The sequence below is a fragment of the Pygocentrus nattereri genome, chromosome 6 (assembly GCF_015220715.1).
Source record: "Pygocentrus nattereri isolate fPygNat1 chromosome 6, fPygNat1.pri, whole genome shotgun sequence".
NCBI lineage: Eukaryota > Metazoa > Chordata > Actinopteri > Characiformes > Serrasalmidae > Pygocentrus > Pygocentrus nattereri.
Window position 1 is genome coordinate 40,687,952 of NC_051216.1, and position 25,549 is coordinate 40,713,500.

At 39.4% G+C, this 25,549-nt stretch overlaps 2 protein-coding genes across 3 annotated transcripts in view; one reads left to right on the top strand and one right to left on the bottom strand.

Annotated features, from left to right (window-relative positions):
- Nucleotides 1-1,803: 1,803 nt before the first annotated feature.
- ubxn4 (UBX domain protein 4) lies at nt 1,804-16,014 on the bottom strand. Its single transcript, XM_037539007.1, has 14 exons — nt 15,824-16,014; nt 12,489-12,591; nt 12,371-12,399; nt 11,065-11,183; nt 9,744-9,912; nt 9,084-9,216; nt 8,437-8,491; nt 8,140-8,304; nt 7,553-7,680; nt 6,740-6,842; nt 4,665-4,796; nt 3,652-3,878; nt 2,552-2,700; nt 1,804-2,405 (listed from the first exon to the last, which is right to left on the bottom strand). The coding sequence occupies exons 1-13, from the start codon at nt 15,903-15,905 to the stop codon at nt 2,562-2,564; spliced, it is 1,584 nt and encodes a 527-aa protein (XP_037394904.1). The 5' UTR covers nt 15,906-16,014; the 3' UTR covers nt 1,804-2,405; nt 2,552-2,561.
- Nucleotides 16,015-17,717: 1,703 nt separating this feature from the next.
- The window catches only part of rab3gap1 (RAB3 GTPase activating protein subunit 1), a 110,859-nt gene continuing 103,027 nt past the window's right edge, over nt 17,718-25,549 (top strand). For both annotated transcript variants that reach the window (XM_037539333.1, XM_037539334.1), the window contains exons 1-6: nt 17,718-17,768; nt 17,872-17,927; nt 19,978-20,053; nt 21,298-21,430; nt 21,519-21,597; nt 23,369-23,488. In XM_037539333.1, the coding sequence (XP_037395230.1) occupies nt 17,751-17,768; nt 17,872-17,927; nt 19,978-20,053; nt 21,298-21,430; nt 21,519-21,597; nt 23,369-23,488 (482 nt within the window). In that variant the 5' untranslated portion in view covers nt 17,718-17,750. The remainder of the gene's footprint in view (nt 17,769-17,871; nt 17,928-19,977; nt 20,054-21,297; nt 21,431-21,518; nt 21,598-23,368; nt 23,489-25,549) is intronic.

Consider the following 25,549-nt stretch of genomic DNA (forward strand, 5'->3'; position numbering starts at 1 on the left):
CGTTGCATACTAAGCCAGATACTGGCTCCTACTAAATATAGTGCTGCTTGAAAGTTTGTGAACCCTTTAGAATTTTCTATATTTCTGCATAAATATAAATATGACCGAAAACATCATCAGATTTTCACACAAGTCCTAAAAGTAGATAAAGAGAACCCAGTTAAACAAATGACACAAAAGTATTATATTTGGTCATTTGTTTATTGAGGAAAATAATACAATATTACATATTTCTAAGTGGCAAACGTATGTGAACCTGTATGAGTAGCAGTTAATTTGAAGGTGAAATTAGAGTCAGGTGTTTTCAATCAATGGGATGACAATCAGGTGTGAGTGGGCACCCTGTTTTATTTAAAGAACAGGGATCTATCAAAGTCTGCTCTTCACCACACATGTTTATGGAAGTGTATCATGGTCAGAACAAAGGAGATTTCTGAGGACCTCAGAAAGAGTTGTTGATGCTCAGCAGGCTGGAAAAGGTTACAAAACCATCTCTAAAGAGTTTGGACTCCACCAATCCACAGTCAGACAGATTGTGTACAAATGGAGGAAATTCAAGACCATCGTTTCCCTCCCCAGGAGTGGTTGACCAACAGAGATCACTCCAGGAGCAAGGCGTATAACAGTTGGCGAGGTCACAAAGCACCCCAGGGTAATTTCTAAGCAACTGAAGACCTCTCTCACATCGGCTAATGGTAATGTTCACCATCAGAAGAACGCTGAACAACAATGGTGTGCATGGCAGGGTTGCAAGGAGAAAGCCTCTGCACTCCAAAAAAAAAACACACTGCTGCTCATCTGCAGTTTGCTAAAGATCACATGGACAAGCCAGAAGGCTGTTAGAAGAATGTTTTGTGGATGGATACCAAAATAGAACTTTTTGGTTTAAATGAAAAGTGTTATGTTTGGAGAAAGGAAAACACTATATTCCTGCATAAGAACCTTATCCCATCTGTGAAACATGGTGGTGGTAGTATCATGGTTTGTGCCTGTTTCGCTGCATCTGGGACAGGACGGCTTGCCATCATTGATGGAACAATGAATTCTGAATTATATCAGAGAATTCTAAAGGAAAACGTCAGGACATCTGTCCATGAACTGAATCTCAAGAGAAAGTGGAATGGCCAAGTCAAAGTCCTGACCTTAATCCCATCCAAATGTTGTGGAAGGACCTCAAGCGAGCAGTTAATGTGAGGAAACCCACCAACATCCCAGAGTTGAAGCTGTTCTGTACAGAGGAATAGGCTAAAATCCTTCAAAGCCAATGTGCAGGATTACCGGAAACGCTGATCGGTAACATTTTCCTCAATAAACAAATGACCAAGTATAATATTTTTGTCATTTGTTTAACTGGGTTCTTTATCTACTTTTAGGACTTGCGTGAAAATCTGATGTTTTAGGTCATATTTATGAAAATGTTAGAAAATTTAAAGGGTTCACAAACTTTCAAGCACCACTGTAAGTGCCAGGACTCATTTATCTGTAAGGACTAAGAATTATGCTAATTGGACATCGTTGCTTTGAAGATACATGCATCTGTGAATGTGCTAGGACATTTCATATCAGTGTGGTCACTTGGCCTTGGTCAAAAAGTAAATATTTTGTGTTTTGTCTACTGTGAATTCTGATTCTTTATAGAAAAATTAGCCAAATGAAACAAAAATGATCTGTATTATTCCAAGTAATTTCCTTGTCAGAGACCTAATTTGTCTCATATTTGACATTTTTAATGCAAAAGCTATATACCTAAACATACAACTTATGTTTACCTAGAATAGAAAAAAACATAAGGCAGCTCAAAAGTAATTGAAAAACATCTTTATTCTTTTGTTAAATGACAGTGGTTAAGTGACTTCCATGGTCAACTAGTAGAAACATTCTATTGCCAAGGCAGGGCATGCCAAGGGGTCCAAGCAGCCATATAAAACACACTGGTTGCTGGGTCCCCATGCACAAAAACCCTTCACACTTTTTTCTTTACTGGAAACTGTTTTTTTTTGACGTCATACAGGATACAGTTAAATAAAAAGCCAGAAGGTCATTGTAGCAACAAGCCTTGAGTTTAGAGCACAGGTCACTTTTTTTTCTTTTTTCTTTTTCTTTTTCAAGACATGAAGTCATCTCCTCAATTGTACTCTGAAAGCTAAATCAAGTAGTCTGCACACAGACAGGATCTCCATTCAAACTGACGTAAGAGATTAGCTTGATTTTATCTACCCATGCAAAAAAAGGGTTGACTTGTAGAGAAAGGGGAGAGAGGGATGGGTGAAATGAAAATCATAGCCCCAAGTCAGCATAATCCACCATTAAGACGCGCACTCCAAGTCAAACCGGGTCAGAGAGACACAGAAGAGATGACTGGGCGAGAGAGAGAGAGAGAGAGAGAGAGAGAGAGAGAGAGAGAGAGAGAGAGAGAGAGAGAGAGAGAGAGAGAGAGAGAGAGAGAGAGAGAGAGAGAGAGAGAGAGAGAGAGAGAGAGAGAGAGAGAGAGAGAGAGAGAGAGAGAGAGAGAGAGAGAGAGAGAGAGTGAGAGAGTGAGAGAGTGAGAGTGTGTTATTGCACTACATCTGCTGAGTGGAGTTGCCGTTCCACGTGTTGTTGTCATCTTCGCTGTCCTCTTGAGTTCTTAACCGGTAGATTTTGCCATCTTTTTTGAAGTCTTCTGGGCGCTTCTCCAAGACCCTTTTGCGGACAGTTTCTCTGAAATACAAATACAAATTTACATTTGTAGTCTCTCCCTACTGATTTGCAGTCAAGGGGTACAGGCTGATCATACTGAGCTTTAATGCAGCAATACAGAAAAGATTAAGCATGGTCAAAACAAGTTTCAGTTTGCTGTCCTGACCTTAGCACAGTACATCATACATACCCCTTCTGCTATATTGGTGCATAATTAATTTTGTATTTGTTATTCTTTTTGTTGACCATAGCTGCCAAACACTTGCATACAACTGTGCTTCTTAGCCATTCCTAAAGCAAGTCCATCCACATTGAGTACTTCATTTACTGACATATCAACCCTGATGGAAAGACTGGTTCAGGTATTTAAGAACCAGCTTAAATTAATGTTCAGTGACCTAATTTGATCATTTCTTTTACAACATAGTATTCATTGTTGTATAATTATGTATTCCAGGCGCTAGCATACTAGTTGCAAGCAACTTCATTTGCTCAAGTATATTTAATGTATTGTTTGACGCCTGTGTATATCACAGTAATGTACTGTGTACATGTAACTCAATATACTCAACTACATCACACATAAATATTGATAAAATGTATCTCAAATTAACGAACCCAACACATTCCCCCATTTACCTGAGGGTGTCGGTGCTTAAATCAAGGAAAATTGTGTTGTACAGTGGCCGCATCACATTTGGGGGGGGGGGTCATCCATGGGGTGTCAGATCATCTTGAAAAGTTTAAAACAACTATCGCCACTGCCAATCCATCCAGATTCATGTCTCAATTGGCTAAGAACACTCTTGTGGCATATTTTGAATGATAACCCGCTAACTCATACCTCAGTACCATAATACAGAGCTGCTATGCAAAATGTGTGAAGGTTGTCAGGTCAGCACAGATTATAATTCGATATGTTTGCATATGACAGGTAAAAAAAAAATAATAATAAAATACAGTGCAACCCACCTCTTTGGTTCTCCAGTGGATGCTGAGTTGAAGGAGTTTGACGAGCGTTGCTGAGTGCGGGAGGCTGCGGCTGCTGCTGCTGCCGCCCCAGGTGGAGGGCTGCTGAAGATGAACCCACTGAGGAACCTCCACACAGCCAGCAGGGGGTACAAGATGGTCCCCAGCAGTGCCCAGATTCCACCACTGCCAGAGGACTGGACTACGGTGTTAGTCGGCCTGCCTGATTGCTGTAAGGACAACATGGAGAAGATTGTCAAGAAATCTTTTCTTAGAGATTTACTGGACATCATATGTTTAAACCCACTGCATTAAATAGAGGGATCCACACAAACATCAGCATTGCCTACATTAAATTCTGAACAACAAAAAAATGAATCTATCATTAGTCATGGTACTTGATCTCTTCCCACTAATGGACAGGGTAGAGGGTGGTTGACACCATCAGATGGGCTAGTCAATAAGTAGTGGTTTGCCTAGATTAGATCACTAATATCTACTAGTTTGCACTGAGGACATCTATCGACAAGTCAGGTACAGCACCTTAAATAGTTTTAAAAAATAAATAAATAAAAAAATGGGGAAAAAAAAAAACAATGTGCAACAGAAGAGTTGAGAAGCACAAAGTCAACAATACTTCATTAGAGTGGACAAACTAAGCGTTTTTTCAATTCAGCAACCATGGGTAGACAAGAGGCACGATTTCCACATCCTTGGTCATTTTAGTAAATAATATAGACATTAGGTGGCCTAAAAATGATTCTGCTATGCATATCCCCCTCAAAAATGTAGCGTTTGCCACCAGCCACTGGTATGCTAAAAGATAATCATCTAGTTGAGTACCAGTTGTTCTTGAAAGTCCACCTAAGTAACATCTACAGAGTACCTCTACATGGTACCAGTTAAAATGGCAAGTTAGAGTCAGTACTAGCCAGTGTATAAGTTAGTATTTGTCATACAAACTACTACTTTTGTCAATCAAAAATGAACCAACATCTTTGGAGTGACTGGCTTACTGGCAGCAGGACGATGGAGGCGCTTGGGGCGAGCTCCAGCTCCAGCAGGGTCTTGCCCAGATCTTCTGCTGTAAACTCCCGTCTGGGGAACATGGTGGCCAGAGAGAAGTGGCCATACCTGTTGCCAACCTCCTGTGTAGAGAAAGCATACTATTTCAGAGAGTGAGCAGAAGATGTGCTACTAATTAAAGAAACTAACTAGGAAAATGTCCAATTCCTCGTCAGCTGTGCTGGAGCTTATATGAAAAGAATTCCAAAAGCAAAATAATAAATCAAACATCACCACCACCACACTAGCTTTATTTGATGCTTTTGAATCTTCTTTGGCAAAAATGCCAGGCATTCCTTAGTGCACTCTCAGTCACGTTGGCTGTGGGACAAGAAAGTTTATTTTTGTTTGGGAGCCTTGCCTGCTGTTGTGCAAGACTGTGCAGGCCTCCTTACTGCAGTTTGTGCAAGAAGCCAAGGGAAAATCTGAGATCATGAGTAAGCAGTCTGGGCCGCAATTTCTTAAAGGGAAACTGAATCCATAATTGCTTCCTAATTAGATTGATGTTGTTCTTGTGGGTACACAGCATGAACTATAAATATATAAATAATTGGTGACTTCCTATGTTTCTATGTACTTGGCCAGAATTTCCCCTCTTTAAACATAAATTTGGCAGCGGCAATCTTGGGTAAAGGTTGGTAAAGCCTGTCCCTCACAAATCCTAACAGCGATGTTCCGTATCTGTGCCACATACCTGTCTGCAAAAAGCTACGTAGCCTAGTAAAAGAAAGATGAGGACGAGAATTCCGTCATCACCCATGCACAGTTTTGTAAATGTGGAGTCTTAGGCTATGTTTACATATCAGGTAAAATGGCTCAAACCCCATCTGTTTCCTCATATGTGATACAGCCGTGTTCTCTGTGTGTCCGTGTGAACAGCAAAAAACACACTGAATCTGACATCTTCCGATTTGAGACACTTTCATATGCGGTACTCAAATCTGATGCCTATCCGATCTGCAGCAATGCAACTCAGTCTGAACAGCCAGATTAGAATTCATGCAACTTTTATGTCAGTCCAACTTCACATTCATCATAATTTGCGCTGCTGAGGCTCATAAACATTTAGACTAATCTTTCTGTAGCAAACAATTAGAAGAGACTCATCGCAACTGCTCCGTGTCTGAAGAGGTTTTCAACGAAACGGATGAACGTGACCAGAGGAGACTGAGGCTGCAGCGTCAGAGAACAGTTTAAAGAACCCGAGGACCAAATAATGTGCCCTTTATACAGCGAACTCAAACACACCGAGAGTGTTGAGCCCAGCTGTCAACCATTGGAACTTTATAATCGCTCCTGTGATGCTGGCGAAGATGAAACTGAAAGCTCTGGGAGCGACAGGCGTTCTCTGGCCTGGTCATGACTGTTCACTTCTGGACGAGCCACATGAAGTATTGTTCTTTTGTACGTGCGGGTCAGTTTAGGAGCTGATCTGTTCAGACTGATGTCGTATACAGATCACATTTAAAATATAATGTGAACAGCCAAAAAAAAAAAAAAAAAAAAAAAAATCAGATTTGGTGAGAAAATCTGATTTGGGCCACTTTTACCTGCTGTGTGAACATAGCCTTAATCAAAGATTTGTTAATCAAGCATGCTCATTATAGTAATAAGCCCAGGCCAGACAGTTACAAGCTACATCTGTTTGGTAAAATCGGCTGGTAGTCACCCAAACCTGTTTATTGTTTATGCCAATGGCATTGTGTTACCTAAACCCATAATTCAGGTCCAAGTGTTTTAAAGCTAGACCATTACCAAGCCAAGCATCAAAATGAATACAAAACAGTCAATTACCAGGCTTTTTACCAGCATTTCAGATAGAAGAGCCTAAAAACATTTTCAATTGGCAGCTTTCTAAAAGCTTTGAGGCTGATGGCCTGTTAGCGAATATCTGCATGTAAACACACTCAACAGTTCACGATATGCCAGTGATGAGCAGTGCCAAGTCTTAGGGCTCAGAGTGATTGTGTTTCCATGACCCATTCAGCATTAGAAAGCATGAATAATCACCTGTGTGGAAACTCACCTGAGCAGCAAACTGCCTGGCCTCCTGCAGCTGCGTCTCTGAGGGGAATTGATTGGTCAAGGAGGAACCATCGGGCAGGCGGAACTGTATTCTTGCGACAGCACTGGAAAGAATGAAAAAATACAGTGTGTGAACAAATGAGTCACAATGATGCTGCAAACAACAGTTCATCTAAATCTACAACAACAAAATGGTCATTACAGATATGATCGTGTGCCTGCCTGACACACAAGGCCTATTGTATTAGAATACAAGTAACAACTGTAACAGACAACATATCAAATTATTGATAAATGCTGGAAGGTACACATGACGCTTGAAAGAGAGAGAGAAAAAAAAAAAAAAAAAAAATCACCTTCTGCACGGAACCCCAATCAGAGAGATCCAGATTAAAAATTAATTCTTTAATTTGAATTTCCAATTAAAAGAGCTCATATAATGTAAGTTAATTTTCCTCAGAGTTTGATGTAGCACACAAGCACTAGGCAAAGCTTGCCATTCTCTCCTCTATATATGGAAACTAGGTTGCAAAGTCTGTTTAAAAATCTTTGCTGTCAGAAAAACAACAGACTGACATGCCTCAGCTATTCTAATCTCCATCACATTAAGAGCGACTAGAAAACAATCCTGTAAAATTGAAACGCAAATGTCCTAACTGGAAAAATTAATTCTGGAAAAATATAAAATGCAAGAATGTAGGATGTGACGCCTTTTCACCCAGCAGAACAGCTGAATTCTAAAAGCTAAGAAGCCAAGCATCAAATATACATAAATACAAATGATAAAGATCACATGAGATTTAGAATAGAGAACCTTCTCTCTCTCTCTGTGGCCTCTTTCTTCATCTCCTGCTCTGCCTGTCTGGCTTGTAGTGCTGCTATTCTGGCTGCCTCAGCCTCCTCCTTGTTCTTAGCATAGCGAGCTGCACGGTCTGCACGGTCCTGTGGAGCGAAAAACAGCATCACACACTCAGTCTAGGTTCAGTTAAGCAAGATATGTTCATTTAGTAACTACAGATAATGTATTAATATCCTAATTCTTAGTTAATAAAAGAAGTAGATGTTGTATCCAGCAGTAGCAACAAGTAATCCATACACCAACCCTTGCATTAGGTCTGTCACAGTCATGACATTTTAGCTGATGATTAATTGCCGTATAAATAATTGTGATTAACGGTTTGCTTTATTTTGTATGTGACTATTAAAGCACATGCATAAAATGGCCAACTGACAACTGTCATGCGTCCTAGATGCTGATACATATAACTGCTATTTTCTTCATCTACATGCATCTGCAACATATTGTTGTGAATGATAACAGCTATAATTGCTGCCAGCTTAATTACTTGCAATCAGCCAATTATGTAATATTTGTGAAGTGTAAAGGTTGAGATGGCTCACCTGAGCAATCTGCTGCTTCACCCTCTCCCTGGCTGCTCTCTCCTCAGCCTTTTCCCTGTTCCGCTCTTCCAGTATGCGCTTGGTCTTCTCGTCCTCCTGCTTCCGTTTGAAGTCCAACATCTCCTTCCCCAACTTTCGCCGCTCGATCTCCTTCTTTATCTCGTTCTGTACAGCAAAACTAACGATCATCAATGCAAAATCTCATGGAAGGAACATCAGTAAATGTACTAGCAAATACAGTTTTAGGTCAACTCCCTTAAAATTTTGCACAATACGGTGTGAAATCCTAAGCTTTACCTCCTCTTCACCCTTCTTTTTCTGTTCCCGTCTCTCCTCCAGTTTCTTCGTTAACCTATGAAAAAAACAAAAAAACAAAATGCAAACCTTATCAATGACTATCACTTTAATAGTTATGCTTTCTTTGACAGTGTTCTACAGTTCTAGGTACCTCACACCTACCTGATCCTTGGTAAGTGTGAGGTACTTCAAAGTACTAGATAATATGATGATAAAAATGAATTTAGCATATGATGGTGGTGGTGAGTTCCAAGACTGTATGAGGCGACTAAATTACACTGAAATGCCAAACATGACGTAATTATGAAAACAATAATACGTCATATTTAAAATGACTACATATTGTAAAGATTTTCTAAATGTATCAAAAACTGACTGCCAACAGCCCCTCTAGCAGTTCCAATGAGGCCCACTGGGGGTTTCCAGGCCCACAGGTTGAAAACCACTGTCTTGAAAACCAACAGTGCGGACAAGGAGTTGTAAAGTATGGACAAATGGCAGATTTCCATATGGTTGAAACTAAATATCCTAAATCTAATAAAAATATCTAAATAAAATACTCTAAGAACTATTTAAAAGTCTAAATAACTCCAAAAATATAGAATCTAACAGCAAGATAAAACAGCTTTATCTAAACAAACATTTACCTCTCAACCTTTGCATCCAAGGGTTCCTCTGCTTGTGAGGCCTGTGATGCGTCATCTGAAGACAGACTTCTATCCTCACCTGGAGTCGCATGGCCTGAAGCCCCTCCTTCCTCCACTGGCATGGACAGAGATTCTAGGATGACAAAAAAAATGATTAGTCACATCAAAGTACTTAGGGTGATTTGGTAGATCTTCAACCAAAGGCATGCAAAGATTTCATAAGTAAAATAAAACTTGGTGGGAAGACACACATCACTGCCTTAGACAAACTGAAACCACAACCCGAAACATGCAAAGTATGAACATTTGCATGACTTCAACAAATGTTCACACTACTGGGTACCTAACATACACAAATGTGTGTGTGTATGTGTGTGCATATATATTAAACTTATAAATATACATTTTTGTATGTTAAGAACCCATATATGCAAAGTATTCAAAACTATAGAAATATGTCATTTCATATACAAAAAACACTCTAGTCTACAGTTAATACAGTATCAATGCTCAACAAATCTGTGCAGTGACCATATCATATTTTGACATAATTTATTAAGACAACGATAAAATATTGTCATATTACCCACCCAAAGATTCAAGTAAAATTTTATCCAGGTTTGAAAGGTCCAGTTATTATGGCTGGAGAGTATCTCTCACCTTTAGATGTAGCAGCGGTGGAGGGATTCTCTGATGTGATGGCTGGGCTGTTTACAGAATGGCTTTCAGAAGCAGAAGGAGCCGCATCCGGGGCGGCACAGGAACTCTCTGTTTGCATGTCTCTCTCTGCATTGGCCTGGGCCCCACTGCCCATCTGCTGAGAGTGCATCTATATAGCACAAGAAAAAGGGAATGATTTTCAGGTAATCCAATAAATATACGTTATTTTGGTCAAAATAATTGGGTTGTTGTAGCAAGTTTTCAACATTTAAAACTATGTCTTGCAAACATAATAACATAATACGCAACACCACTGCAGAAAGCTTGGGAGGGTGGGTGGGCATAATGCAAATAGGGACTGAATTTGCCAGGTGATGGCTAATTGGCCAGAGAGTGTTATACAACAGAAATTAAATTTACCCCCAAAGATAACATGCAAACGCAGTTTAGGCACATTTGTGTAACTCTGATATCATATATATATGATTTGTTTCTATAGCGTAGAAACAAAGAGGTGGTCATAATGTTATGCCTGATCGGTGTACACACCCACACACACACACACACTTTCTAAGCCGCTTCTTCCTCAGGGTTGCGGGGGGCTACTGGAGCCTATCCCTCTATCATCGGGTGGAAGGCAGGATACACCCTGGACAGGTCGCCAGTTCATCGCAGGGCAGACAGACAGACAGACCCAATCACACACACTCTCACACCTAGGGGCAATGTAGCATGTCCAATTGGCCTGACTGCATGTCTTAGGTCTTTGGAGGAAACCCACGCAGACACGGGGAGAACATGCAAACCCCACACAGAGAGGACCCTGGTCGTGATCGGTGTACAGTGTGAGATAATTAAATTGGGGCTGTATTACAGAAACTTCCTATCCTAAGTTAAGATTTGACAAGGTCAAGATAAGACGTTTCACAAATACATATTACAAAAACAAATGTTGTCTTACTGCATCTTATGTCAAGTTAGAAAATCCTAAATCAATTTGCAATATATATTCATGTCCTTTCACCAGTTACAGTGAACAGCACCGTTGTGCTGCCTTAAAGCATGTATTTTTAATACATTACAAATTGTACTCATGTTTTACCTACATTGTGCAGCCCGAACTTATAAAATAAGTATAATAAAAATAGTGAATCTGTGAGCATTAGTAATTTCAGGGCTCTTGTAGAATCGAGTACAAACAAAATCAAGACCTAGTGTTTCAAGGTTGCTCTCTACTTGATCACATACTACCCAGGTCTAAGGCTGAAAGACATCTGTTGTTAATAGTCTTTCCCTGCTCTGGCAGCAGCCTCTGCTTTACCTGTTTGACCTTGTTTATCCTCTTTGTAAGCTCCTCTGCAGAGACGCCGCCAGCAATGACCTCCAGGGGAATGCCATTCTCACCTATGAAAAAACTGGATGGAATGCACACCACCGGATCTACGTGGAACCAACATTAAGGAAGCAATAAACATGCTACCAGGTACAAGTACATTACTTTAACTTTCTCTTTCACTTACTCAGACATCTAACACCTGCAGGCATGCCAACTGAGAATGGTGCTGTTAGACAATGTTACTGACAATCACTGCGAAGAAAGAGGGAACAGTTGGTAACTACATATCAGGTTCATTAAAAATCTGCCAAAAGAAGAAATTCATGACTTCATTAAACAGCAAACACTGTAGACAGCATAGCCCTCCCTTTTTAAAGAGGAATTTCAGCCTAAAACTAGAGTTTTAATATGTTGTGTTATGCAGTATTCTGTTGTGCAGCTTCGCATGTCTTAGCCTCAAAGTTTAAAATCTCGATCACTTGCATCAGTGTCCTCTGACTACAATACCCAGAATGCATTATGCAAAACACATCATACAACCATTAGGAATCCTTGTGGTGTCAACAAATCCTGACACTGAGTTTGGCATTAGTGCTACTTAGGTATTGGTTGCCAAACAAAATTGCAAAGAAAAAATTCTTTTTATTCCAGAAATAAATTTTTAATGCCAGAAAGACGTTTTTACCCTCTAAGGTAATGTATTAAGATAGTGTGCTGACTTGTTAACTTTAGCTTTTATCTTCTTGTCCTCTTTATATGATAAGTGATTTTTTTATATTTATTTTTATATGATAAGTGATGTCTCTTCACTCCTACATGGCCTGCTGTGTGTGTGTGTGTGTGTGTGTGTGTGTGTGTGTGTGTGTGTGTAAGGGTGGTAAACATGGACAGGCTGCTTACTGGCTACAGCTGCTAAAGGAGAAATGGTTGTGGTATTTTAAATTGTTACGGCTGTATTAATTAAAAAACAAACAAACAAACAAACAACAATGTGGTGGGTCCACCAGACCACAGAGTAACAAACACAAAACCACACAAGGGTTAAACAAAACTTCAATATACATAATCAGAAGGGGTTTTCCTAGTTTTTAACTGAGAAAAATCACACTCTAGAGACTACTGCAGCACTGCTATAAGGTGCGAGACAGCAAGTTTACAACTGACGTAGCAACAGTTACATTTTTCATTTGATCCTTTTTAAGCAAAGAATATCAACTGATAAAAACACACAACAGATGTCAGCAGCCACTCTCAAAGGCATTCACATCAAAGACAGTGTCACAAAGGATACATATCTGTGAAAACTGGACGCAGGTCTCACTGCAAAACAAAAAGAGATTTCATATTTCATAAAGGGCAAGCCAATGCTGTTATTTTCACTGACAGGTTGTGTGTGCCCAGTTCCCCACCTTTTAGCATCTACTTTAATTGCAACACAGCAATTGTCTGTGAGCTCTGCCATGCGGTCATCCTCCCAACTGGACAACATCTGTTTGGACTGTTCATCGTCTCCTAGAGGGAGCAAAGAGACAACAGCCGTTGTCAAGAAGATGCCAACTTTCTGGAGATACATTAGGTCATAATCTGGTCAGGTCATCAGTGATTTTGCAAGAAGGTCAGTTGTTCAAATCCATTTCTAGCTAAACATCATAATACAACTCGTTAGTGATGTATAAAAGAGCACCATAAGTACAAAAGTATAGACATCTGCTCATCAAACATTGTTTCTGAAATGCTGTTTACTAATACAACCAGTATCAAGGTCCAGGTCAAGTGCTGATGTTGGATGATTTGTTTTGGATCCCAAAGGTACTGGACGAAGCACCACCGTTACAGAGAATGCAGTTCCACTGCTCCACAACCCAATGCTGGAGAGGTTTATGCCCCTCTAGCTGACACTTGGCATTGAGCATGGTGACACTGACATAGCTCTTCTATAGAACTTGTACAAAAGACGCACCTCAAAGTACATGAATTCACTAATTCGAAGAGCTGTCCGGATACTTTTAAACATACAGTGAATCTAGTTTAGGGGTCATTCTGTAACTAGCTACCACTTCCAACAATGACGATCAGCAGCTGTACAACAACATGGAATATCTTCATATGCTAACGTGCTCAGCTACAAAGACATGAATGGTTGGATGGCTTGAAAAACTGACCTGACATATTAATGAAAGTGTGATGTAACTTGTTTGTATCATTCTACAGCCAGCAATTCTACTGCTGTTTCCAGAAAATGTCATCTGCTGATCAGATGAGACTATTTTTAACAGCTGGTCTACTTGTGAAAATAGAAATGATGTAGAATGTTTATGGAAGTATCTAGTCTAGGCATCAGGTTTCATATGCTTGCCGACTCTACTATTTGTTTTCTAAAAAGTGCCAGAAATAGAAGTGTTACATATAGCTGCTGCTTGTCATTCCTGAAACTGGCAGCTAGCAATAGAATGACAGCTTTGTTTTTTAGAGCCATTACTGAAGCCGGCAGCTAGCTACAAAATGACACCTGTTTTGTTTGGTGCCGTTCCTGAAACTGGCAGCAAGCTACAGAATGACAGCTCTGCTTTCTAGAGTCATTCTGGAAACTGGCAGCTAGCTAAAGAATGACAGATGTCCTGTTTGGAGTTATTCCTGAAACTGGTAGCCAGCAACAGAATAACAGTTGTGCTTTTCTGGAGTCATTCCTGAAACTGGCAGTGAGCTACAGAATGACAGCTGTGCTTTCCTGGAGTCATTCCTGAAACTGGCAGCGAGCTACAGAATGACAGCTGTGCTTTCCTGGAGTCATTCCTGAAACTGGCAGCGAGCTACAGAATGACAGCTTTGCTTTCCTGGAGTCATTCCTGAAACTGGCAGCTAGCTACAGAATGACAGCTGTGCTTTCCTAGAGTCATTCCTGAAACTGGCAGTGAGCTACAGAATGACAGCTGTGCTTTCCTGGAGTCATTCCTGAAACTGGCAGCGAGCTACAGAATGACAGCTGTGCTTTCCTGGAGTCATTCCTGAAACTGGCAGCGAGCTACAGAATGACAGCTGTGCTTTCCTGGAGTCATTCCTGAAACTGGCAGCTAGCTACAGAATGACAGCTGTGCTTTCCTGGAGTCATTCCTGAAACTGGCAGCTAGCTACAGAATGACAGCTGTGCTTTCCAGAGTCATTCTGGAAACTGGCAGCTAGCTAAAGAATGACAGATGTCCTGTTTGGAGTTATTCCTGAAACTGGCAGCAAGCTACTGAATAACGGCTGTGCTTTCCTGGAGTCATTCCTGGAACTGGTAGCGAGCTACAGAATGACAGCTGTGCTTTCTAGAGTCATTCCTGAAACTGGCAGTGAGCTACAGAATGACAGCTGTGCTTTCCAGAGTCATTCTGGAAACTGGCAGCAGAATGACAGCTCTGCTTTCCTGGAGTCATTCCTGAAACTGGCAGCAAGCTACTGAATAACAGCTGTGCTTTCCAGAGTCATTCTGGAAACTGGCAGCAGAATATCAGCTGTGCTTTCCTGGAGTCATTCCTGAAACTGGCAGCTAGCTAAAGAATAACAGATGTGCTGTTTGGAGTTATTCCTGAAACTGGCAGCTAGCTACAGAATGACAGCTGTGCTTTTCTGGAGTCATTCCTGGAACTGGCAGCTAGCTAAAGAATGACAGCTGTGCTTTCTAGAGTCATTCCTGAAACTGGCAGTGAGCTACAGAATGACAGCTGTGCTTTCCAGAGTCATTCTGGAAACTGGCAGCAGAATAACAGCTGTGCTTTCCTTTAGTCATTCCTGAAACTGGCAGCAAGCTACTGAATAACAGCTGTGCTTTCCAGAGTCATTCTGGAAACTGGCAGCAGAATATCAGCTGTGCTTTCCTGGAGTCATTCCTGAAACTGGCAGCTAGCTACAGAATGACAGCTGTGCTTTTCTGGAGTCATTCCTGGAACTGGCAGCGAGCTACAGAATGGCAGCTGTGCTTTCTAGAGTCATTCCTGAAACTGGCAGCTAGCTAAAGAATGACAGATGTGCTGTTTGGAGTTATTCTACTGAATAACAGCTGTATTTTTTTTAGAGTCATTCTTGAAAATGGAAACTAGTTACAGAATGACAGGTTTGCTGTTCCATGACATTCCTGACACTGGCAGCCAGCTAACTCGCTACGGAATGACCGATGCACTGCTGTCATTGCTGTAAATGGTAGTTAGCTATTTACAGAGTGAATTACATCTTAACCACTTGCATCACTTTAGCTAGCCAGCTAGCCTTACCATTACAGAGGTACACCTGTCTGAGCAGATTAGCTGGCGCTACTGTTAGCCAGCCATGTACAAATTCGCCAGCTTCGTGTTCCAGTGTTCCCGTTCCACCTTAAATGATGCAGCAGTTACACAGAGGCGCCTAAGGTTGCACCATTTAAGATATTTCACGAATGACACTGAACAGCACAGCTGTCACTCTGTAGCTAGCTGATAGCCGCCTCAGGAGCCAGAATGTATCTACTGCACCATTTAAGGTGGAACGGGAAAATTCGAACACGAAGCTGATGAATTTTCAGCCTCGTCAAATTCCTCGCGTTTTCTGAACAGCTTAAAAACAGCGGAAGAAAGCCAGGTCGACATTGTGAGTTAAGATTTGAGAACAAATCGCTGCTGAAAGCTGCTTTGCTGTTTAACGGGGTTTCCTTTCTGGCTCGGTTTATTTGCTAAACAGGCCTGTGACGCTAACTGTTAGCTCGCTTTACGGATCATTTATCGTCCTTTACCTGTAATGACGACGACGAAAATAGAGTTCTGCTGTTTGGAGGCGGCGATGGCTGCTGGAACAGAGCCCTCGAACCAGCGCATGTTCTCTGTTTGATCTGTTTTCAGTACTTTTCCTGCGTGTCAGTTCTTTAATCGCATCGATGCTGTCAGGGCAATAAGAACCTTCAGACTCATCACGGAAGTGGCGTAACAGCGGGGAGCAGTGCATAGTGGGACTTGTAGTCGTCTCGGAGAATGACGTTTAAAAAGATATTTGTTTGAATCGGATTGTTGTTTTTTTTTTTTAATGTTTTAAATGTTTAACCTCCGGCAGAGAGGAGAAATGTTCTATGTCATGGCTGAAGTATATATATATATATATATATATATATATATATATATATATATATATATATATATATATATAAAACGAATTTCAAAATATTTACTTATTTACTCAAAAAATTGACTTGATATCTCAAAATAATGACTTATTTTGTCAAAAAAATCACACAGTATTTGGGGGAAAAAAAAGGCTTTCTAAAAATATTATCTCAAAATGATGACTTTTTTTCATAATCTTGAGATTATGATAAAATGAAATGAAATTTCAATGTACTGTAACATATTATGTTTAAAACAAATGTTTACTTTGGGATAACAACATTATCTTGAGATAAATCAATTTTTAATACACATAAATACTTTAATACTAAGTACTTATTTGAGAATATATGTAAATGCTTTGAGGTCGAAGTTGAGAGAGAAAGATAAGCATGTGTGTGTGTGTGTGTGTGTGTGTGTTTAATACTCACAAATACTTTTTTTAGGATATTGTTGTCAGCATCTAATATCCAAATACTTCCTCAAAACCACATTCCAAAGGCATGCCAACATGTGTTCAATCCTCTTTAGTGTTAAATTCCACTCTGAAAATGTGAATGTTACTTTGTCCTTGTGGAGGATTTGAAGGCTGATCCTGAGAACCCTTCACCGCCTGTTTGGATACACATGCCAGGCTATGTTGGCTGGCAGCCTTTGTTACTTACAATAATGTGGAAATGCTGAATTCTTCTAAGGAGGAAGTTGATTTGTGATGGATATAAGAGCACCTTAGAAGTTATAACCTGTTCTGTTAATGGTTTCAATACTGTTGAGGTTTGAACACTATCAAGAAGCTTAATGGTGTACTTTCAAAGCCGCAGTTACAAACCAACAACATGAAAAAATAACAATTACAGCTTGAAGACTTTCACTAGAGAGATGGGTTGGTGCTGGTGCTGGAGCTGAAACATCCAACATCTGAGGGGGGGTGAGGGGGGTGCAGTGGAAGACGGGGAGACCCCCAACATCTCGAACGCTGACAGGAACCCAACATCTTCTAGGCTGCTTGGAACAGTGAAGGAACCAGACGTCCGCCTCTAAAAGCTCTCTCATGGAAAGTTATTCCATGAAATGGTAATGAATGCACTGCCTGATGTCTGAGACATTGTTTTACAGTAGTTTTCGCATAAACTTTTAGCCTATTTTCTTAAAATCCATTCAGGGTGTTGTCAGGCAACATAGTTTTTTTTATATTTATCATCAGCAGCATTCCATATAAAAACTCAGAAGACATGCGTGGGTTCACTGGTGGTTCTGGATGCTAAATAAAAAGGCTATATTTGTGCTGTAGACATGGTGACTCCTGGTTCCTATCAGCACCACTGGAAAGACGTCTGAGTTTGAGTCTCTACAATGAACCATTTCACGCCAAATGACTCTGAATGCCTGTTTATATGTCTACATGCTTACCATGTACACCTCAGCCATACAAATAACGCAGAAAATCTGAAATTAAAACTGTGATTCGACTTTAAAAGAAAAAGGCTACTTAAGTGTGCAGGCCTCTACCTCTACCACATTTCCCAGCATGCATTGCGGAAGGAAAAAAATAAACAGAGCGTGATGGCGGCCGACAGTGATGTGAGTCTGACTTAATCAGTACAAATATAAAGATACAAAACGAGGTTTTATACGTTGTGGTAACTCATGACACTCTAACCGTCTTGTCTGTTGTTGTTTGTAGCCCGAGTCGGATGTGTTTGAGATTACGGACTTCACCACCGCCTCCGAGTGGGAGAGGTAACGTTTACCACCAAACTGAACTCAGCTGCTTATTCGACTTTTCCCGGTCCACCTTAAATGGTGCAGCGGCTACGTCCTAGCGCCGCGGGCCTTCTAGCAATAACTGCGGCAGCGTTTGCCATTTAAGGTGGAACGGGGAATTCGAACATGAAGCTGGCGGATAGGAAGTCGATTTCAGCCTCGTATGTTTACCCTGGACAGAGTATCACCAGCAGAGGTTTTCCACGGTGAATGTGGATCAGACAGCTCACAGATTTGGGTTGTTTTTTGATTCTGGCTCTCCATAACTCCCACCAATCCCCCTTGGACGTACAGCGCCAAAGTTAGTGCCCTAACAAACGTAACGGCCTCGATTGACAGGCTAACGGCTCTAGCTAGCTAACTGCAACTTCTACCTTCGTTTTCTGATGTTTGGCCACTAAAGCCGCATTTAAAGGCGAGTTGTCTGTTGTAAATGTCTGTTTTATTCAGAGATTGGGGCGTAAACAAAGTTACCCAGACTGGTTCGGCGCGAGATGCTCTGTTCTAGAGAAACATACAGTCAGAACTGTAGGGCTGTTATTTATATGTTAAACTTAAGGCTTATTCAACAACTATTCTAAAGTTTTTAGGACTATAATGAAGTACTTAGTAAGTATTTTTTTAAACACAATAAAAAAATTCAGTAACTATAATGGATTATTTGGTAACTGCTATTATTATTCAGGAACTAATAAACAGTATTCAGTAACTGTAATAAAGTATTCAGTAACTATGGTAAAAGTTTTCAGTAACTAAAGTATTTAACTATAATAAAGTATTCAGTAACTGTAGTAAAAGTTTTCAGTAACTGAAGTATTTAACTGTAATAAAGTATTCAGTTACTATAGTAAAAGTTTTCAGTAACTAAAGTATTTAACTATAATAAAGTATTCAGTAACTGTAGTAAAAGTTTTCAGTAACTGAAGTATTTAACTGTAATAAAGTATTCAGTTACTATAGTAAAAGTTTTCAGTAACTAAAGTATTTAACTATAATAAAGTATTCAGTAACTGTAGTAAAAGTTTTCAGTAACTGAAGTATTTAACTGTAATAAAGTATTCAGTTACTATAGTAAACGTTTTCAGTAACTGAAGTATTTAACTATAATAAAGTAATAGTAAGATTTTTCAGTAACTAAAGCATTTAACCATAATAAAGTATTCAGTAACTATAGTAATAGTTTTCAGTAACTATTATAAAGCATTTAACTATAATAAAGTATTCAGTAACTATAGTAAAGTACTTAGTAACAATGGTAAGTTCTTCAGTAACTGCTGTTAAGTATTCAGTAACAATTATGAAGTAGTCAGTAACTACTAAGTTTTCAGTAACTACCATAAAGAACTTAGTAGCACTATAAAGTAGTCAGTAACTATTATAAAGTAATTACTATAAAGTTATCACTGACTACTGCTGCGATGGACTGGCGACCTGTACAGGGTGTATCCTGCCTTCCGCCCGAAGACTGCTGGGATAGGCTCCAGCATCCCCCCGCGACCCTGACGGAGAAGCGGCTTAGAAAATGGATGGATGGATGGATGGACAACTACTATAAAGGACATATTAATACTATAAAGTATTCTGTATGATTCAGTGACTACTATATTATTGAGAAACTTATCGCTATTGTCAGAGAAACCTCATATGTCCATTTTTGATGTTTTTCAATTTTTTTGGCAGAATTTGAAAGAACCTGTTGCTCTTTACATTGTTTGTAAATTTCATGATGAATGGACTAAAAGGAACGACCCAAAATGACTCAGAAAAAATTCTGGTTCCATTGACGTACATTGAAAGTAAAGTAGTTTTTTCCTTCTGTAAAGTTACCATTTTGGAGATACGAGGTTTTGTTCTGACGACAGCATTATATTTATTATTCATGTGTTCTTGGATTAAACATAACAAGTGACTATTGCAAAGTTAATCTTTAGGTTGTAGCTTTGAGAGCAAGGAATTGAAGTGTGGGCCACATAAAGAGTCACAGAGTTTGAAATGTTAAATACCTTGGTAAACATTATTTTTATAGGTTTGTATCCAGAGTTGAAGAAGTTCTAAATGACTGGAAGCTGATTGGCAGCAATGTTGGAAAACCACCTGAAAAGGTAATTTCATTTTTATTTCAGTGAATTATAGTGTTTTAAATAGAACTTGATATGGTTCCAGTTTCAGTTTATTAGAGCATTTGAGTTTGTAAAATTAAATATGAAACAAAATTGTCCTCATCAGCATGTTAGCCCCAAGCTAACACGCAAGTTACATTATGCTTCTAAACAAACTGATTCAAGTTTCATAGTTATAAAGCCTTTATGGGAAGAAACTAAAGGAAAAATTAAATTAAAGAAACTGCTAAGAATGCTGGGAAACTCTGCCCCTGTCACTACAACATGTCTATTATTTAAAAATGTATGAGTTTCCACTTTTTATTTAAGGTTAAGAAATTGGACCATTTGAACCTGTAAACCACAATCATATGCAAAAGTTTGAACACCCCAGGTCAAATTACATGCTTCGTTGATTTTCTACGTGAAACTAGGTTAGCACATCCTCTACAGCGGTGGCCTCCAACCTGGCCTAGAGAGCTACTTTTCTGCACAGCCCAGTTCCAAACACAATTTTCCACACCTGCTCCAGCTAATCAAGCTTTTCCCTATTCCCTGATTGGTTTAAAATAAAGAGGGGGAAAAAAAACTATAAGATATGAAATGTGCCAGAACTTTTGCATCAATAATTTTTATCTCACTGTTATAAATTCAGCAAATAAACAGTGGTGGTGCATTAAAATCCGCTTTAACATGTGTGTAGAGAATGTATTAACTTATGTTCATTTTAAAAAGCAACAAAATATGTCAAACCAATTTTCCAATTTTATTTTTATGTACTTTCTTTTTCATGATGTACATTGTTAGGAGCGAGCTTTTATAGAAACAAGAAATATCAGGACTATATTATGATTAATACAACCTTAAATACATTTTTATTTTTCTATTACCCACTATATATCAGCTGTTGTGCTTTTCAAAAAGGTACAAATGCTTATACTGCATTTTGGAACCCAACCCATATACAGTCTGTTTAGTTTTTAACCAGATAACATAATGCAGTTTGATGTTATAGGTTATTGACACTTTGTCTGTATTTAGCTGCTTAAAATTGACATTGGTAGTGTAATATTCATATCAGTTGGGTTGTAGTCTTAAAACGCCCCTCACCATGCCATGTAAGAATAATATGGTACCTTCATGGAAACGTTAGTTCCAGTTGTCCTTATTTAAGAACCTTTGGAGTCAGTCTTCGTTTTACACATGGGGACTAAACCCAGTTTGTTTTGTCCCGTTTCCTGGCCAAGGGGGAATATACCAGCGGCACGTGGGAGGAGAATTCCCGGGAGATCAACTTTGCTGATTTCAAGTTCTCTATCACGCACCACTATCTGAAACAGGAGTCAGTAGAGAGCGAGGGGAAAGAGGATGTGGAAGAAGGTACGGCTATACGGTTTTGGGTCACTGTGGGGGAGATTTCTGCTGCTTTGCCTCCTCTGCTCTAAAATCACACCATATCCTTTTACAGATGCCTTCCCTCTGGCCATGCAGGACCTGCTGTGTATGAACAATGACTTTCCTCCCAGGGCACACTGCCTCGTCAGATGGTTGGTACAGCTGCACTCAACCGTTTAGCCTAATAGCAAAGGTCCACACTACACTCTTAAAAATAAAGGTGCCCAGAGGATTCTGTAAATCAGAACGATAGAAGATCACCTTTGGTTCCCTAAAGAACCTTTCAGTGGGTAGTTCTTTACAGGAATACTCCAGTGTTTTTCAGCCTCCTCTCTGTCTGCTGTGTCTGTAGTGCAGTGTTGATTCCCATAAACAATCATTTTAGCGTACTGTGCAAAAGTCAGAGACCACCCTTTCTTCATTTCCAGTCAAAAAGGCTATTAAATGCATTAGTGGGCAAAAACTTATTATTAAGCTTAAGATAAGATAAGATTAAGCAGAAGATATTTCTGAGAAGATTAGATTAGAAACGGTGCTGTGAAAAAGTATTTGTCGCCTTCTCAGTCTCTTCTATTTTTGGCATATTTGTCACACTTGAATGTTTCAGATCAAACTACTTTTAATGTTAGATAAATATAACCCAAGTAAACACAAAGTGGTTTTTAAATGGTGATTTCATTTCCTGAAGGAAATGAATGTGAAAAGCCCTTAGCTACTAAATCAGCCAGTTAACCAAATCCAATTGACTTTTGGTTTCAGTTTCACTCTCCACACCCAGACGTGCCAGACGTGTTGAATCTAAATCATCATTTAAATAGTACCTGGCAATGTGAAGCAGGCTAGAAGGTCTCAAAAACGCAGCTCATGATGCCACGTTCTGAAGAGATTCAAACACAGATGCGAAACAAAGTCATTGAAATCTACCTGGAAATCTGGAAAGGGTTACAAAGCATTTGCTGAGGCTCTGGGTCTTCAGAGAACCACAGTGAGAGCCTATATCCAGAAATGGAGAAAACTTGAAGCAGTGATGAACCAACCTAGGATTGGCTGAAATACCAAAATTTTAACAAGAGTGCATTGATGACTCATTCAGGAGGTCACAGACGACATCTAAAAGACTGCAGGCCTCACTTGGCTCAGGTGAGGTCAGTTTACATGAACCACTGCTGACCAAAAAGAACATATTGGCTCATCTCACAAAAACATCTAGATGACCCCTAGGACTTTTGGGATAATATTCTGAGGACTGACGAGTCAAAGGTGGAACTTCAGACATCAAGATCACTGAATGTGTTTGGGATTATTTGGATTGTGAGAAGCAGATGACTGAACTTTGGAGATGTGGCTGCAGATTTCTTGGAAATCTGAAAGTCAGTCTCCTAAAAAGAGTGGGAGCTGTAATAAAGTTAAACGTGGACACATTAAATGCTGAAGAGTCTAATATATTTAATCGTTGAGGCGTCAGTGTAATTATTTTCCCCATATTCACTCAAAAGTGAAGACCTTGTGCATAATTGCACTTTTGACTGGAAATTGACTAAATGAAGGGTGCTCTGTGAATTTGTAAAGTACTGTAATTCACCAGGAATTTGATGGTCCTGTTCTTGGGTGAAGCTCTCACATACAGCCGAGTTTTTACTGAATGACATGGATGCAACAGGATCTACACCCCCACCTGGACAGTCAATTTTACTGAGTTCTCTGCACTTCTCTGGTACTGTTAGCCAGTGGCCATGTTAGCACTGTATCAGATGTACAGTATATTAGATTTCAGCACACATATGAAAGTGGCTCAAATTGGAAGATTCATTATGATCTTTACTGTCATTAAAAAAAACAAACGTGTAAAAGCAGATTTTATTCCACTGTTCCCTGCGTTGCGAACGTAGCCTTAGAGCTTCTCCTCTGTAAATTCTTGTGTAGGTATGGAGTTCATGAGTTTGTGGTCATATCTCCCGGGGCCAACTGTGAAGCTGTCATCAGTGAATCAAAATGCAACCTGCTTCTCAGTTCTGTCTCCATTGCTCTGGCAAACACTGGCTGGTAAGTACTATTGTTTATGTATCTTTGTATCTTGCTTTCTCATTGGCTGGCTGTGGATTCGGTCCCACTTTATATTGTCTCTCTAATAACAACATATGCAGCAGCAATGTAACTACTAATGATGTAGTCACTGTTACAAATGGCTTATAGAGGGACACTGTATGCAATTATACATGTGTATCAACTTCAGTTTTGCCTCATGTAGTTACACAAGTGTATCTTAATAGTTATAACAGCCTATTCTCTCATGTAATTACACAAGGGTAATAACATTAATGTAATTACATTGGTAATCAGACAGGAACTGCAATTGTTTTTTCAGAAGTTTTTTTTTTTTCCCCAGCAGTAAAAGGAAGTATGTAATAACTCACATTAATACATCACTTACATTGTATCTTAGTTTTCCTAACATTTAGCTAGCATTTATGTTGCTAGTGCTTTGACACTGTAACCAGTTACAGCTTTAAACCATTCTGTATGTATATGTGACAGAGCAGCAGGCGGCGCCTTATATTAACAGTTTAATTTGTAATGTAATTTTAATGACATTAATTCAATTTAATTAAGCAACGTCTGTATTACTCACTACATTTTTACACAGAACCTACAAAGCAACTACACAGGAACTGTCCACTTAATATAAAGTATAACTTTAACTCTACGCTACAAGAAAGTTCCTCTGTAGAAGATATCCATCCATCCATCCATCCATCCATCCATCCATCCATCCATCCATTTTCTAAGCCGCTTCTCCGTCAGGGTCATGGGGGGGTGCTGGAGCCTATCCCAGCAGTCTTCGGTCGGAAGGCAGGATACACCCTGGACAGGTCGCCAGTCCATCGCAGGGCACTGTAGAAGATACACTTGTGTAACGACATGAGGCAAAACTGAAGTTGATACACAGGCTGTACTTCTGTAATCCCTCTGTAACATTGACTAAATCCTTAGTAGTTACAGTGTTGCATGTTATTCATGTCCAACTGCACAGTTATTAGAGATACTTAATATAAAGTGGGACTGTGGATTCTTTATTTCAAGATGTTTAATCGGCCGTTTAAAATGTTTGCCTTTTTATGGAGGCTTGGAAAATCGTCTGAGAGTAAAAGTACATCCTTTTTTTAGCATTCTCTGCCATTTCCCTTACAGTATAGCATTGCTAGTGTCTGAGTCTGTAATTATCAGTGTCTGGGCCCACTTTCTGACGGCCTGGGAGACAGTCATTTTGGGAACTTGCTTTTAGAGACTGTCAGGAAAAAACTTTATTGCTTTGTACTTTTTCATCTTATGAAATATTTTTTTTACTTTGGTTTAAAAGTAAATGTTCATAAACTAGCCTATGTTACATAAATTGCATGTGTGCAGGATTAGTTTAACCTGGGGAGGAACTATAATTTAAGAGATGGTTGTGATTTTAATCCAGTATGAATCTGCAGTGTGTGTGTAGTTCAATAGTCTGACAGTAATAATTGTGAAATGATTTTAATCCAGTATGAATCTGCAGTGTGTGTGTTGTTTTATAGTCTGACAGTAATAATTGTTAGTCATTTTAATCCAGTATGAATCTGCAGTGTGTGTGTAGTTCAGTAGTCTGACAGTAATAATTGTGAAGTGATTTTAATCCAGTATGAATCTGCAGTGTGTGTGTAGTTTTATAGTCTGACAGTAATAATTGTGAAGTGATTTTAATCCAGTATGAATCTGCAGTGTGTGTGTAGTTCAATAGTCTGACAGTAATAATTGTGAAGTGATTTTAATCCAGTGTGAATCTGCAGTGTCTATGTAGTTTTATAATATGAATATGTAGTATATGCAGTTTTTAGTCTGACAGCAATAACTGAGGGACTTATGGGTGGTCATAATTGTTACAGTCTGATAATAATAACTTTGAATTGGAATCTGCAGTGGGCATAGTTGCTACAGTCTGATTAAAAATGATTTTGGATTGGTTTGGTTTTAATCCATGCAGTAGGTGTAGTTGTTACAGTCTGATAATAATAACTTTGGATTGGTTTTAATCCAGTATGAATCTGTGTGTCTCAGAATAATGAATGGTGTTCTCTT

Coding starts and splice junctions, on each gene's coding strand:
- ubxn4 (XM_037539007.1), bottom strand. CDS start 15,905: ATGCGCTGGTTCGAGGGCTCTGTTCCAGCAGCCATCGCCGCCTCCAAA. Junction 12,400..12,488: donor ATTAAAGTAGATGCTAAAAG/GTGGGGAACTGG, acceptor TTTGTTTTGCAG/TGAGACCTGCGTCCAGTTTT. Junction 8,492..9,083: donor TTGGATGCAAAGGTTGAGAG/GTAAATGTTTGT, acceptor TTTTTTTCATAG/GTTAACGAAGAAACTGGAGG.